Here is a 14,219-nt window from a genome sequence, read left to right as displayed (position 1 = left end):
CGTACACTCCCACACCCCGACACGGTCCGCACGCACCCACACCCCGACACGGTCCGTACACTCCCACACCCCGACACGGTCCGCACGCACCCACACCCCGACACGGTCCGTACACACACACCCCCCCAACACAGTCCGTACGCACACACCCCCCGACACGGTCCGTACACACCCACCCCACCGACACGGTCCGTACACACCCACACCCCGACACGGTCCGTACACACCCACACCCCCCGACACAGTCCGTACACACCCACACCACGACACGGTCCGTACACTCCCACACCCCGACACGGTCCGTACACTCTCACACCCCGACACGGTCCGTACACACCCACACCCCGACACGGTCCGTACACTCCCACACCCCGACACGGTCCGTACACACCCACACCCCGACACGGTCCGTACACTCTCACACCCCGACACGGTCCGTACACTCTCACACCCCGACACGGTCCGCACGCACCCACACCCCGACACGGTCCGTACACACCCACCCCCCCGACACGGTCCGTACACACCCACACCCCGACACGGTCCGTACACTCCCACACCCCGACACGGTCCGTACACTCCCACACCCCGACACGGTCCGTACACACCCACCCCACCGACACGGTCCGTACACTCCCACACCCCGACACGGTCCGTACACTCTCACACCCCCGACACGGTCCGCACGCACCCACACCCCGACACGGTCCGTACACACACACCCCCCCGACACAGTCCGTACACACCCACACCCCGACACGGTCCGTACACGCTCACACCCCGACACGGTCCATACTCCCACCCCCCGACACGATCCGTACACACACACCCCCCGACACGGTCCGCACGCACCCACACCCCGACACGGTCCGTACACACCCACCCCCCCCGACACGGTCCGTACACACTCACACCCCGACACGGTCCGTACGCACCCACACCCCGACACGGTCCGTACACACCCACCCCCCCGACACGGTCCGTACACTCTCACACCCCGACACGGTCCGTACGCACCCACACCCCGACACGGTCCGTACACTCCCACACCCCGACACGGTCCGCACGCACCCACACCCCGACACGGTCCGTACACACCCACACCCCGACACGGTCCGTACACACACACCCCCCCGACACGGTCCGTACACTCTCACACCCCGACACGGTCCGTACACACACACCCCCGCAACACAGTCCGTACGCACACACCCCCCGACACGGTCCGTACACACCCACCCCCCCGACACGGTCCGTACACACCCACACCCCGACACGGTCCGTACACACCCACACCCCCCGACACGGTCCGTACACTCTCACACCCCGACACGGTCCGTACACACCCACACCCCGACACGGTCCGTACACTCTCACACCCCGACACGGTCCGTACACTCTCACACCCCGACACGGTCCGTACACTCCCACACCCCGACACGGTCCGTACACTCCCACACCCCGACACGGTCCGTACACTCCCACACCCCGACACGGTCCGTACACACCCACCCCCCGACACGGTCCGTACACTCTCACACCCCGACACGGTCCGTACACACCCACACCCCGACACGGTCCGCACACACCCACACCCCGACACGGTCCGTACACACCCACCCCCCCGACACGGTCCGTACACACCCACACCCCGACACGGTCCGTACACACCCCCCCCCCCGACACGGTCCGTACACACCCACACCCCGACACGGTCCGTACGCACACACCCCCCGACACGGTCCGTACACACCCGCACCCCGACACGGTCCGTACACACCCACCCCCCGACACGGTCCGTACACTCCCACACCCCGACACGGTCCGTACACTCCCACACCCCGACACAGTCCGTACACACCCACACCCCGACACGGTCCGTACACTCCCACACCCCGACACGGTCCGTACACACCCACCCCCCGACACAGTCCGTACACACCCACACCCCGACACGGTCCGTACTCCCACCCCCCGACACGGTCCGTACACTCTCACACCCCGACACGGTCCGTACACACCCACACCCCGACACGGTCCGTACACACCCACACCCCGACACGGTCCGTACACACCCACACCCCGACACGGTCCGTACACTCCCACACCCCGACACGGTCCGTACACTCCCACACCCCGACACGGTCCGTACACTCCCACACCCCGACACGGTCCGTACACTCTCACACCCCGACACGGTCCGCACGCACCCACACCCCGACACGGTCCGTACACACCCACCCCCCCGACACGGTCCGTACACACCCACACCCCGACATGGTCCGTACACACTCACGCCCCGACATGGTCCATACTCCCACCCCCCGACATGATCCGTACACACACACCCCCCGACACGGTCCGCACGCACCCACACCCCGACACGGTCCGCACGCACCCACACCCCGACACGGTCCGTACACACCCACCCCCCCGACACGGTCCGTACACTCTCACACCCCGACACGGTCCGTACGCACCCACACCCCGACACGGTCCGTACACTCCCACACCCCGACACGGTCCGCACGCACCCACACCCCGACACGGTCCGTACACACCCACCACCCCGACACGGTCCGTACACACCCACACCCCGACACGGTCCGTACACACCCACACCCCGACACGGTCCGTACACTCCCACACCCCGACACGGTCCGCACGCACCCACACCCCGACACGGTCCGTACACACACACCCCCCCAACACAGTCCGTACGCACACACCCCCCGACACGGTCCGTACACACCCACCCCACCGACACGGTCCGTACACACCCACACCCCGACACGGTCCGTACACACCCACACCCCCCGACACGGTCCGTACACACCCACACCACGACACGGTCCGTACACTCCCACACCCCGACACGGTCCGTACACTCTCACACCCCGACACGGTCCGTACACACCCACACCCCGACACGGTCCGTACACTCCCACACCCCGACACGGTCCGTACACACCCACCCCCCGACACGGTCCGTACACTCTCACACCCCAACACGGTCCGTACACTCTCACACCCCGACACGGTCCGCACGCACCCACACCCCGACACGGTCCGTACACACCCACCCCCCCGACACGGTCCGTACACACCCACACCCCGACACGGTCCGTACACTCCCACACCCCGACACGGTCCGTACACTCCCACACCCCGACACGGTCCGTACACACCCACCCCCCGACACGGTCCGTACACTCTCACACCCCGACACGGTCCGCACGCACCCACACCCCGACACGGTCCGTACACACACACCCCCCCGACACGGTCCGTACACACCCACACCCCGACACGGTCCGTACACGCTCACACCCCGACACGGTCCATACTCCCACCCCCCGACACGATCCGTACACACACACCCCCCGACACGGTCCGCACGCACCCACACCCCGACACGGTCCGTACACACCCACCCCCCCGACACGGTCCGTACACTCTCACACCCCGACACGGTCCGTACGCACCCACACCCCGACACGGTCCGTACACTCCCACACCCCGACACGGTCCGCACGCACCCACACCCCGACACGGTCCGTACACACCCACACCCCGACACGGTCCGTACACACCCACCCCCCCGACACGGTCCGTACACTCTCACACCCCGACACGGTCCGTACGCACCCACACCCCGACACGGTCCGTACACTCCCACACCCCGACACGGTCCGCACGCACCCACACCCCGACACGGTCCGTACACACCCACACCCCGACACGGTCCGTACACACACACCCCCCCGACACGGTCCGTACACTCTCACACCCCGACACGGTCCGTACACACACACACCCCCAACACAGTCCGTACGCACACACCCCCCGACACGGTCCGTACACACCCACCCCCCCGACACGGTCCGTACACACCCACACCCCGACACGGTCCGTACACACCCACACCCCCGACACGGTCCGTACACTCTCACACCCCGACACGGCCCGTACACACCCACACCCCGACACGGTCCGTACACTCTCACACCCCGACACGGTCCGTACACTCTCACACCCCGACACGGTCCGTACACTCTCACACACCCCGACACGGTCCGCACACACCCACACCCCGACACGGTCCGTACACACCCACCCCCCCGACACGGTCCGTACACACCCACACCCCGACACGGTCCGTACACACCCACCCCCCCGACACGGTCCGTACACACCCACACCCCGACACGGTCCGTACGCACACACCCCCCGACACGGTCCGTACACACCCACCCCCCCGACACGGTCCGTACACTCCCACCCCCCGACACGGTCCGTACACACACACACACCCCGACACGGTCCGTACACACCCACACCCCGACACGGTCCGTACTCCCACCCCCCGACACGGTCCGTACACTCTCACACCCCGACACGGTCCGTACACACCCACAACCCGACACGGTCCGTACACACCCACACCCCGACACGGTCCGTACACACCCACACCCCGACACGGTCCGTACACACACACACCCCGACACGGTCCGTACGCTCTCACACCCCGACACGGTCCGTACACCCACACCCCGACACGGTCCGTACACTCCCACACCCCGACACGGTCCATACACACCCACACCCCGACACGGTCCGTACACCCACACCCCGACACGGTCCATACACACCCACACCCCGACACGGTCCGTACACCCACACCCCGACACGGTCCATACACACCCACCCCCCGACACGGTCCATACACACCCACACCCCGACACGGTCCATACACACCCACCCCCCGACACGGTCCGTACACTCCCACACCCCGACACGGTCCGTACACCCACACCCCGACACGGTCCATACTCCCACCCCCCGACATGATCCGTACACCCACACCCCGACACGGTCCATACACACCCACCCCCCGATACGGTCCGTACACTCCCACACCCCGACACGGTCCGTACACTCCCACCCCCCGACACGGTCCGTACACTCCCACACCCCGACACGGTCCGTACACCCACACCCCGACACGGTCCGTACACACCCACACCCCGACACGGTCCGTACACTCCCACACCCCGACACGGTCCGTACACTCCCACCCCCCGACAGGGTCCGTACACTCCCACACCCCGACACGGTCCGTACACCCACACCCCGACACGGTCCATACTCCCACACCCCAACACGGTCCGTACACACCCACCCCCCGACACGGTCCGTACACTCCCACACCCCGACACGGTCCGTACACCCACACCCCGACACGGTCCGTACACTCCCACACCCCGACACGGTCCGTACACTCCCACCCCCCGACACGGTCCGTACACTCCCACACCCCGACACGGTCCGTACACCCACACCCCGACACGGTCCGTACACTCCCACACCCCGACACGGTCCATACTCCCACCCCCCGACACGGTCCATACTCCCACCCCCCGACAGGGTCCGTACACTCCCACACCCCCCGACACGGTCCGTACACTCCCACACCCCGACACGGTCCGTACACTCTCACACCCCGACACGGTCCGTACACACCCACACCCCGACACGGTCCGTACACTCCCACACCCCGACACGGTCCGTACACACCCACACCCCGACACGGTCCGTACACTCTCACACCCCGACACGGTCCGTACACTCCCACACCCCGACACGATCCGTACACAGCCACCCCCCGACACGGTCCGTACACTCCCACACCCCGACACGATCCGTACACAGCCACACCCCGACACGGTCCGTACACACCCGCACCCCGACACGGTCCGTACACACCCACACCCCGACACGGTCCGTACACTCCCACACCCCGACACGGTCCGTACACACCCACACCCCAACACGGTCCGTACACACCCACACCCCGACACGGTCCGTACACACCCACACCCCGACACGGTCCGTACACACCCACCCCCCCGACACGGTCCGTACACTCCCACACCCCGACACGGTCCGTACACAGCCACCCCCCCGACACGGTCCGTACACTCCCACACCCCGACACGGTCCGTACACAGCCACCCCCCCGACACGGTCCGTACACTCCCACACCCCGACACGGTCCGTACACACCCACCCCGACACGGTCCGTACACTCTCACACCCCGACACGGTCCGTACACTCTCACACCCCGACACGGTCCGTACACACCCACCCCCCCGACACGGTCCGTACACTCTCACACCCCGACACGGTCCGTACACTCCCACACCCCGACACGGTCCGTACACACCCACACCCCGACACGGTCCGTACACTCCCACACCCCGACACGGTCCGTACACTCCCACACCCCGACACGGTCCGTACACCCACACCCCGACACGGTCCATACTCCCACACCCCAACACGGTCCGTACACACCCACACCCCGACATGGTCCGTACACTCCCACACCCCGACACGGTCCGTACACACCCACCCCCCAACACAGTCCGTACACGCCCACACCCCGACACGGTCCGTACACTCCCACACCCCGACACGGTCCGTACACTCCCACACCCCGACACGGTCCGTACACAGCCACCCCCCGACACGGTCCGTACACTCCCACACCCCGACACGGTCCGTACACACCCACACCCCGACACGGTCCGTACACTCCCACACCCCGACACGGTCCGTACACAGCCACCCCCCGACACGGTCCGTACACTCCCACACCCCGACACGGTCCGTACACACCCACACCCCGACACGGTCCGTACACACCCACCCCCGACACGGTCCGTACACAGCCACCCCCCGACACGGTCCGTACACTCCCACACCCCGACACGGTCCGTACGCACCCACACCCCGACACGGTCCGTACACACCCGCACCCCGACACGGTCCGTACACACCCACCCCCCGACACGGTCCGTACACTCCCACCCCCCGACACGGTCCGTACACACCCACACCCCGACACGGTCCGTACACACCCGCACCCCGACACGGTCCGTACACACCCACCCCCCGACACGGTCCGTACACTCCCACACCCCGACACGGTCCGTACACTCCCACACCCCGACACGGTCCGTACACTCCCACACCCCGACACGGTCCGTACACACCCACCCCCCGACACGGTCCGTACACTCCCACACCCCGACACGGTCCGTACACACCCACACCCCGACACGGTCCGTACACTCCCACACCCCGACACGGTCCGTACACAGCCACCCCCCGACACGGTCCGTACACTCCCACAACCCGACACGGTCCGTACACACCCACACCCCGACACGGTCCGTACACTCCCACACCCCGACACGGTCCGTACACACCCACCCCCCGACACGGTCCGTACACTCCCACCCCCCGACACGGTCCGTACACACCCACACCCCGACACGGTCCGTACACACCCGCCCCCCGACACGGTCCGTACACACCCACCCCCCGACACGGTCCATACACTCCCACACCCCGACACGGTATGTACACACCCACCCCCCGACACGGTCCGTACACACCCACACCCCGACACGGTCCGTACACTCCCACACCCCGACACGGTCCGTACACAGCCACCCCCCGACACGGTCCGTACGCACCCACACCCCGACACGGTCCGTACACTCCCACACCCCGACACGGTCCGTACACAGCCACCCCCCGACACGGTCCGTACACACCCGCACCCCGACACAGTCCGTACACACCCACACCCCGACACGGTCCGTACACTCCCACACCCCGACACGGTCCGTACACACCCACACCCCGACACGGTCCGTACACTCCCACACCCCGACACGGTCCGTACACAGCCACACCCCGACACGGTCCGTACACTCCCACACCCCGACACGGTCCGTACACACCCACCCCCCGACACGGTCCGTACACACCCACACCCCGACACAGTCCGTACACACCCACACCCCGACACGGTCCGTACACTCCCACACCCCGACACGGTCCGTACACACCCACCCCCCCGACACGGTCCGTACACTCCCACGCCCCGACACGGTCCGTACACACCCACGCCCCGACACGGTCCGTACACACCCGCACCCCGACACGGTCCGTACACAGCCACCCCCCGACACGGTCCGTACACTCCCACACCCCGACACGGTCCATACACTCTCACACCCCGACACGGTCCGTACACACCCGCACCCCGACACGGTCCGTACACACCCACCCCCGACACGGTCCGTACACTCCCACACCCCGACACGGTCCGTACACTCCCACACCCCGACACGGTATGTCCACACCCACCCCCCGACACGGTCCGTACACACCCACACCCCGACACGGTCCGTACACACCCACCCCCCCGACACGGTCCGTACACACCCGCACCCCGACACGGTCCGTACACAGCCACCCCCCGACACGGTCCGTACACTCCCACACCCACACCCCGACACGGTCCGTACACACCCACACCCCGACACGGTCCGTACACACCCGCACCCCGACACGGTCCGTACACACCCACCCCCCGACACGGTCCGTACACACCCACACCCCGACACGGTCCGTACACACCCACCCCCGACACGGTCCGTACACACCCACCCCCGACACGGTCCGTACACACCCACACCCCGACACGGTCCGTACACTCCCACACCCCGACACGGTCCGTACACACCCACCCCCCCGACACGGTCCGTACACTCCCACACCCCGACACGGTCCGTACACACCCACACCCCGACACGGTCCGTACACACCCACCCCCCCGACACGGTCCGTACACACCCACCCCCCGACACGGTCCGTACACTCCCACACCCCGACACGGTCCGTACACACCCACACCCCGACACGGTCCGTACACTCCCACACCCCGACACGGTCCGTACACACCCACACCCCGACACGGTCCGTACACTCCCACACCCCGACACGGTATGTACACACCCACCCCCCGACACGGTCCGTACACACCCACACCCCGACACGGTCCGTACACACCCACACCCCGACACGGTCCGTACACTCCCACACCCCGACACGGTCCGTACACACCCACACCCCGACACGGTCCGTACACACCCACACCCCGACACGGTCTGTACGCACCCATCCCCCGACACGGTCCGTACTCCCACACCCCGACATGGTCCATACACCCACCCTCCGACACGGTCCGTACACTCCCACACCCCGACACGGTCCATACACGCCCATCCCCCGACATGGTCCCTACAACCACCCCCCGAGTTAGGTACATTTGCATAAGCATGGCGGCCGTAGGGGCAGACAGCGTGACTTTGTGCAGGTAGGTCATGCATTGTTAACTTGATTGACTTTTGTTTGAGGAGGTGATGAGGTTGGAGCAGTGAATGCTGTTTACTTGGATGTCAGTAAGGCTTTCAACAAGGTCCTTCGTGGTCAGCTAATGCAGAAGAGTAGGGTGCCTGGGATCCACGGTGACTCGGCCATGTGGATTCAGAATTGGTTTGCCCACAGAATGCAGAGGGTGGTGGTGTAAAGGTGGTTTGCTGGCTGGGGGTCTGTGACCAGTGGTGTTCCGCTGGGATCCCTACTGGGACCTCTGTTGTTTATGATATATCTAACTACCTTGGATGAAAATGTAGACAAACCAAAGATCGGAGAAGTTGTGGATAGTGTAAAAGATTGTCAAAGGATACAGCAGGATCCAGGCGAAGGAATGGCAGACGGAGTTGAATCCAGGCAAGTCAGGTGTTGCACTTTGGGCGATCGAATGTTAAGGGAAAGAATCCAATTCATGGCGGGACCCTGACCAGCATTGCTATACAGACGGGTTTTGGGCTCCTGGTCCATAGCTCCCTGAAAGTGGCCACACAAGCAGATGGGGTGATAAAGAAGGCATTTGGCATATGTGCGTTTGTTGGTCAGGGCGATGAGTACAACAGTCAGGATGTCATGTTGCAGTTTTATTTTTGTTTGTTGGTTTTTATTTATTTTAACCCCCACACTCCCACCTAACTGCGGTAGTGCTTATTTTTTTCCCCAGCACCCATAGGGTGTGTGTGTGCAAGTGTGAGACGCAGTGAGAGACACAAAGTGCACAAATCTTTATTTAATTTCCACCACCAGGAAGAAAGGAAACACCCGAGTGGCCTGTGACAAGCAGCGCCCTTCTCAGAGGGCAATGCTGTGTGAATGTTGCAGTTTTATAAAACTTTGGTTAGGCGTATTGCGTTAAGTTCTGGTTGCCTCATTTCAGGAAGGACATGGAGGTTTTGGAGAGGGTGCAGAAGATGTTTACTGGGATGCTGCCTGGATTAGAGGGTATGAGCTGTAAGGAGAGACTGGACAAACTGGGGTGTTTTTCTCTAAAGTAGCAGAGGTTGAGGGGAGATCTGGTCGAAGTTTATAAAATTATGAGTGGTGTATATGTCGGGTTGACAGAATCTTTCTCACTGAGTTCAAAGGCCTAACACCAGGCGGCATGCATTTAAGGTAAGAGAGGGGTGAGTTCAAAGGAGCCATGAGGAGTAAGTTTGTGTACACAGAGAGTTGTAGGTGTCTGGAACACACTGGCAGGGGCGATGGTGCAGGCAGATATTAGGGACATTCAAGGGGCTTTTAGATAGGATGGCAGAATATGGACCATGAGCAGACAAAAGGGATTACTCATTTGGTGTCATGTTCGGCATATCATTGTGGGTCAAAGGTCCAGTGCTATACTGTTCTATGTTCTATCCAGACCCTCACCCCCCAGACCCCTACTTAACACTAATCCCACACTAGAGAGTAAATCGAAATGACATGTTTCAGGGCAGTGGACTGAGAGCGGACAGTCCATCCCCCACTCCACTCTGCAAGTTGGCTCTGCTACACCCTGGGCCCATTGGGGAATTGGAGAGGAAAATGTCATCTATCAAACATTACCTTCCACAGCAAGGTCAGGGTCTGCAATCCATCCAGAGCAGGCTGGTGTGAAAACCACAGATCGAGAGATCCAACAGGAGCTGAGAATCCAGAGAGGAGACAGGGCAGTGAGTCAGGGGTGTGGGTTATATCAGTGTGTTACAGGGAGGGGTGTGGGTTATATCAGAGAGTGTGTTACAGTGAGGGGTGTGGGATAGATCAGTGTGTCACAGTGAGGGGTGTGGGGTATATTAGAGAGTGTGACAGTGAGGGGTGTGGGTTATATCAGTGTGTTACAGGGAGGGGTGTGGGTTATATCAGAGAGTGTGTTACAGTGAGGGGTGTGGGATATATCAGTGTGTCACAGTGAGGGGTGTGGGGTATATTAGAGAGTGTGACAGTGAGGGGTGTGGGTTATATCAGTGTGTTACAGGGAGGGGTGTGGGTTATATCAGAGAGAGTGTTACAGTGAGGGGTGTGGGTAATATCAGTGTGTTACAGTGAGGGGTGTGGGTTAAATCAGAGAGTGTTACAATGAGGGGTGTGGGGTGGGTTATATCAGTGTGTTACAGGGAGGGGTGTGGGTTATATCAGTGTGTTACAGTGAGGGGTGTGGGGTGTATCAGAGAGTGTGTTACAGTGAGGGTGTGGGGTATATCAGTGTGTTACAGTGAGGGGTGTGGGGTATATCAGTGTGTGACAGTGAGGGGTGTGGGATATATCAGTGTGTTACAGTGAGGGGTGTGGATTATATCATTGTGTTACAGTGAGGGGTGTGGGGTATATCAGAGAGTGTGTTACAGTGAGGGGTGTGGGGTATATCAGTGTGTTACAGGGAGGGGTGTGGGTTATATCAGTGTGTTACAGTGAAGGGTGTGGGTTATATCAGAGAGTGTGACAGTGAGGGGTGTGGGTTATATCAGTGTGTTACAGGGAGGGGTGTGGGTTATATCAGAGAGTGTGTTACAATGAGGGGTGTGGGGTATATCAGTGTGTTACAGCGAGGGGTGTGGGTTATATCATTGTGTTACAGTGAAGGGTGTGGGTTATATCAGAGAGTGTGACATGAGGGGTGTGGGTAATATCAGTGTGTTACAGGGAGGGGTGTGGGTTATATCAGAGAGAGTGTTACAGTGAGGGGTGTGGGTAATATCAGTGTGTTACAGTGAGGGGTGTGGGTTAAATCAGAGAGTGTTACAATGAGGGGTGTGGGGTGGGTTATATCAGTGTGTTACAGGGAGGGGTGTGGGTTATATCAGTGTGTTACAGTGAAGGGTGTGGGTTATATCAGAGAGTGTGACAGTGAGGGGTGTGGGTTATATCAGTGTGTTACAGGGAGGGGTGTGGATTATATCATTGTGTTACAGTGAGGGGTGTGGGGTATATCAGAGAGTGTGTTACAGTGAGGGGTGTGGGGTATATCAGTGTGTTACAGTGAGGGGTGTGGGGTGTATCAGAGAGTGTGTTACAGTGAGGGGTGTGGGGTATATCAGTGTGTTACAGTGAGGGGTGTGGGGTATATCAGTGTGTGACAGTGAGGGGTGTGGGATATATCAGTGTGTTACAGTGAGGGGTGTGGATTATATCATTGTGTTACAGTGAGGGGTGTGGGGTATATCAGAGAGTGTGTTACAGTGAGGGGTGTGGGGTATATCAGTGTGTTACAGGGAGGGGTGTGGGTTATATCAGTGTGTTACAGTGAAGGGTGTGGGTTATATCAGAGAGTGTGACAGTGAGGGGTGTGGGTTATATCAGTGTGTTACAGGGAGGGGTGTGGGTTATATCAGAGAGTGTGTTACAATGAGGGGTGTGGGGTATATCAGTGTGTTACAGCGAGGGGTGTGGGTTATATCATTGTGTTACAGTGAAGGGTGTGGGTTATATCAGAGAGTGTGACATGAGGGGTGTGGGTAATATCAGTGTGTTACAGTGAGGGGTGTGGGATATATCAGAGAGTGTGTTACAGTGAGGGGTGTGGGATATATCAGTGTGTTACAGTGAGGGGTGTGGATTATATCATTGTGTTACAGTGAGGGGTGTGGGGTATATCAGAGAGTGTGTTACAGTGAGGGGTGTGGGGTATATCAGTGTGTTACAGTGAGGGGTGTGGGGTGTATCAGAGAGTGTGTTACAGTGAGGGGTGTGGGGTATATCAGAGAGTGTGTTACAGTGAGGGGTGTGGGTTATATCAGTGTGTGACAGTGAGGGGTGTGTTATATCAGTGTGTTACAGTGAGGGGTGTGGGTTATATCAGAGAGTGTGACAGTGAGGGGTGTGGGTTATGTGAGTGTGTTACAGTGAGGATTGTGGGTAATATCAGTGTGTTACAGTGACGGGTGTGGGGTATATCAGTGTGTTACAGTGAGGGGTGTGGGTTATATCAGAGAGTGTGACAGTGAGGGGTGTGGGGTATATCAGTGTGTTACAATGAGGGGTGTGGGTTATATCAGGGACTGTTACAGTGAGAGGTATGGGTGGTATCTGGTAGTGTTACAGTGAGGGGTGTGGGTTATATCAGAGAGTGTGACAGTGAGGGGTGTGGGGTTTTTAAGGGACTGTTACATTGAGGGGTGTGGGGGATATCTGAGTGTTACAGTGAGGGGTGTGGGTGATATCAGAGAGTGTTACAGTGAGGGGTGTGGGGTATATCAGTGTGTTACAGTGAGGGGTGTGGGTGAAATCAGAGAGTGTGACAGTGAGGGGTGTGTGGTATATCATAGAGTGTTACAGTGAGAGGTGTGGGTAATATCAGAGATTGTTACAGTGAGGGGTGTGGGGTATATCAGAGAGTGTTACAGGGAGGGGTGTGGGTTATATCAGAGAGTGTTACAGTGAGGGATGTGGGTTATATCAGTGTGTTACAATGAAGGGTGTGGGTCATATAGAGACTGTTACAGTGAGGGATGTGGGGGATATCAGAGACTGTTACAGTGAGGGGTGTGGGTAATATCAGAGAGTGTTACAGTGTGGGGTATATAAGAGAATGTTACAGTGAGGTGTGTGGGGTATATCAGAGAGTGTTACAATGAGGGGTGTGGGGTATATTACAGAGTGTTACAGTGAGCGGTGTGGGGTATATCAGTGTGTGACAGTGAGGGGTGTGGGATATATCAGTGTGTTACAGTGAGGGGTGTGGATTATATCATTGTGTTACAGTGAGGGGTGTGGGGTATATCAGAGAGTGTGTTACAGTGAGGGGTGTGGGGTATATCACTGTGTTACAGTGAGGGGTGTGGGGTGTATCAGAGAGTGTGTTACAGTGAGGGGTGTGGGGTATATCAGTGTGTTACAGTGAGGGGTGTGGGGTATATCAGTGTGTTACAGGGAGGGGTGTGGGATATATCAGCGTGTTACAGTGAGGGGTGTGGATTATATCATTGTGTTACAGTGAGGGGTGTGGGGT

General features: G+C 60.5%; 1 protein-coding gene across 1 annotated transcript in view; it reads right to left on the bottom strand.

Moving 5' to 3' along the window:
* Positions 1-14,219, bottom strand: part of LOC132835973 (interleukin-12 receptor subunit beta-2-like) — a 76,212-nt gene that overhangs the window by 34,557 nt on the left and 27,436 nt on the right. Inside the window, exon 7 of the mRNA XM_060855146.1 lies at positions 10,838-10,917. Coding sequence (XP_060711129.1) covers positions 10,838-10,917 — 80 coding nt within the window. The remainder of the gene's footprint in view (positions 1-10,837; positions 10,918-14,219) is intronic.

Source organism: Hemiscyllium ocellatum, chromosome 45 (assembly GCF_020745735.1).
Source record: "Hemiscyllium ocellatum isolate sHemOce1 chromosome 45, sHemOce1.pat.X.cur, whole genome shotgun sequence".
In the NCBI taxonomy this organism is placed as follows: domain Eukaryota; kingdom Metazoa; phylum Chordata; class Chondrichthyes; order Orectolobiformes; family Hemiscylliidae; genus Hemiscyllium; species Hemiscyllium ocellatum.
This window is presented reverse-complemented; position numbering and strand designations above follow the sequence as displayed.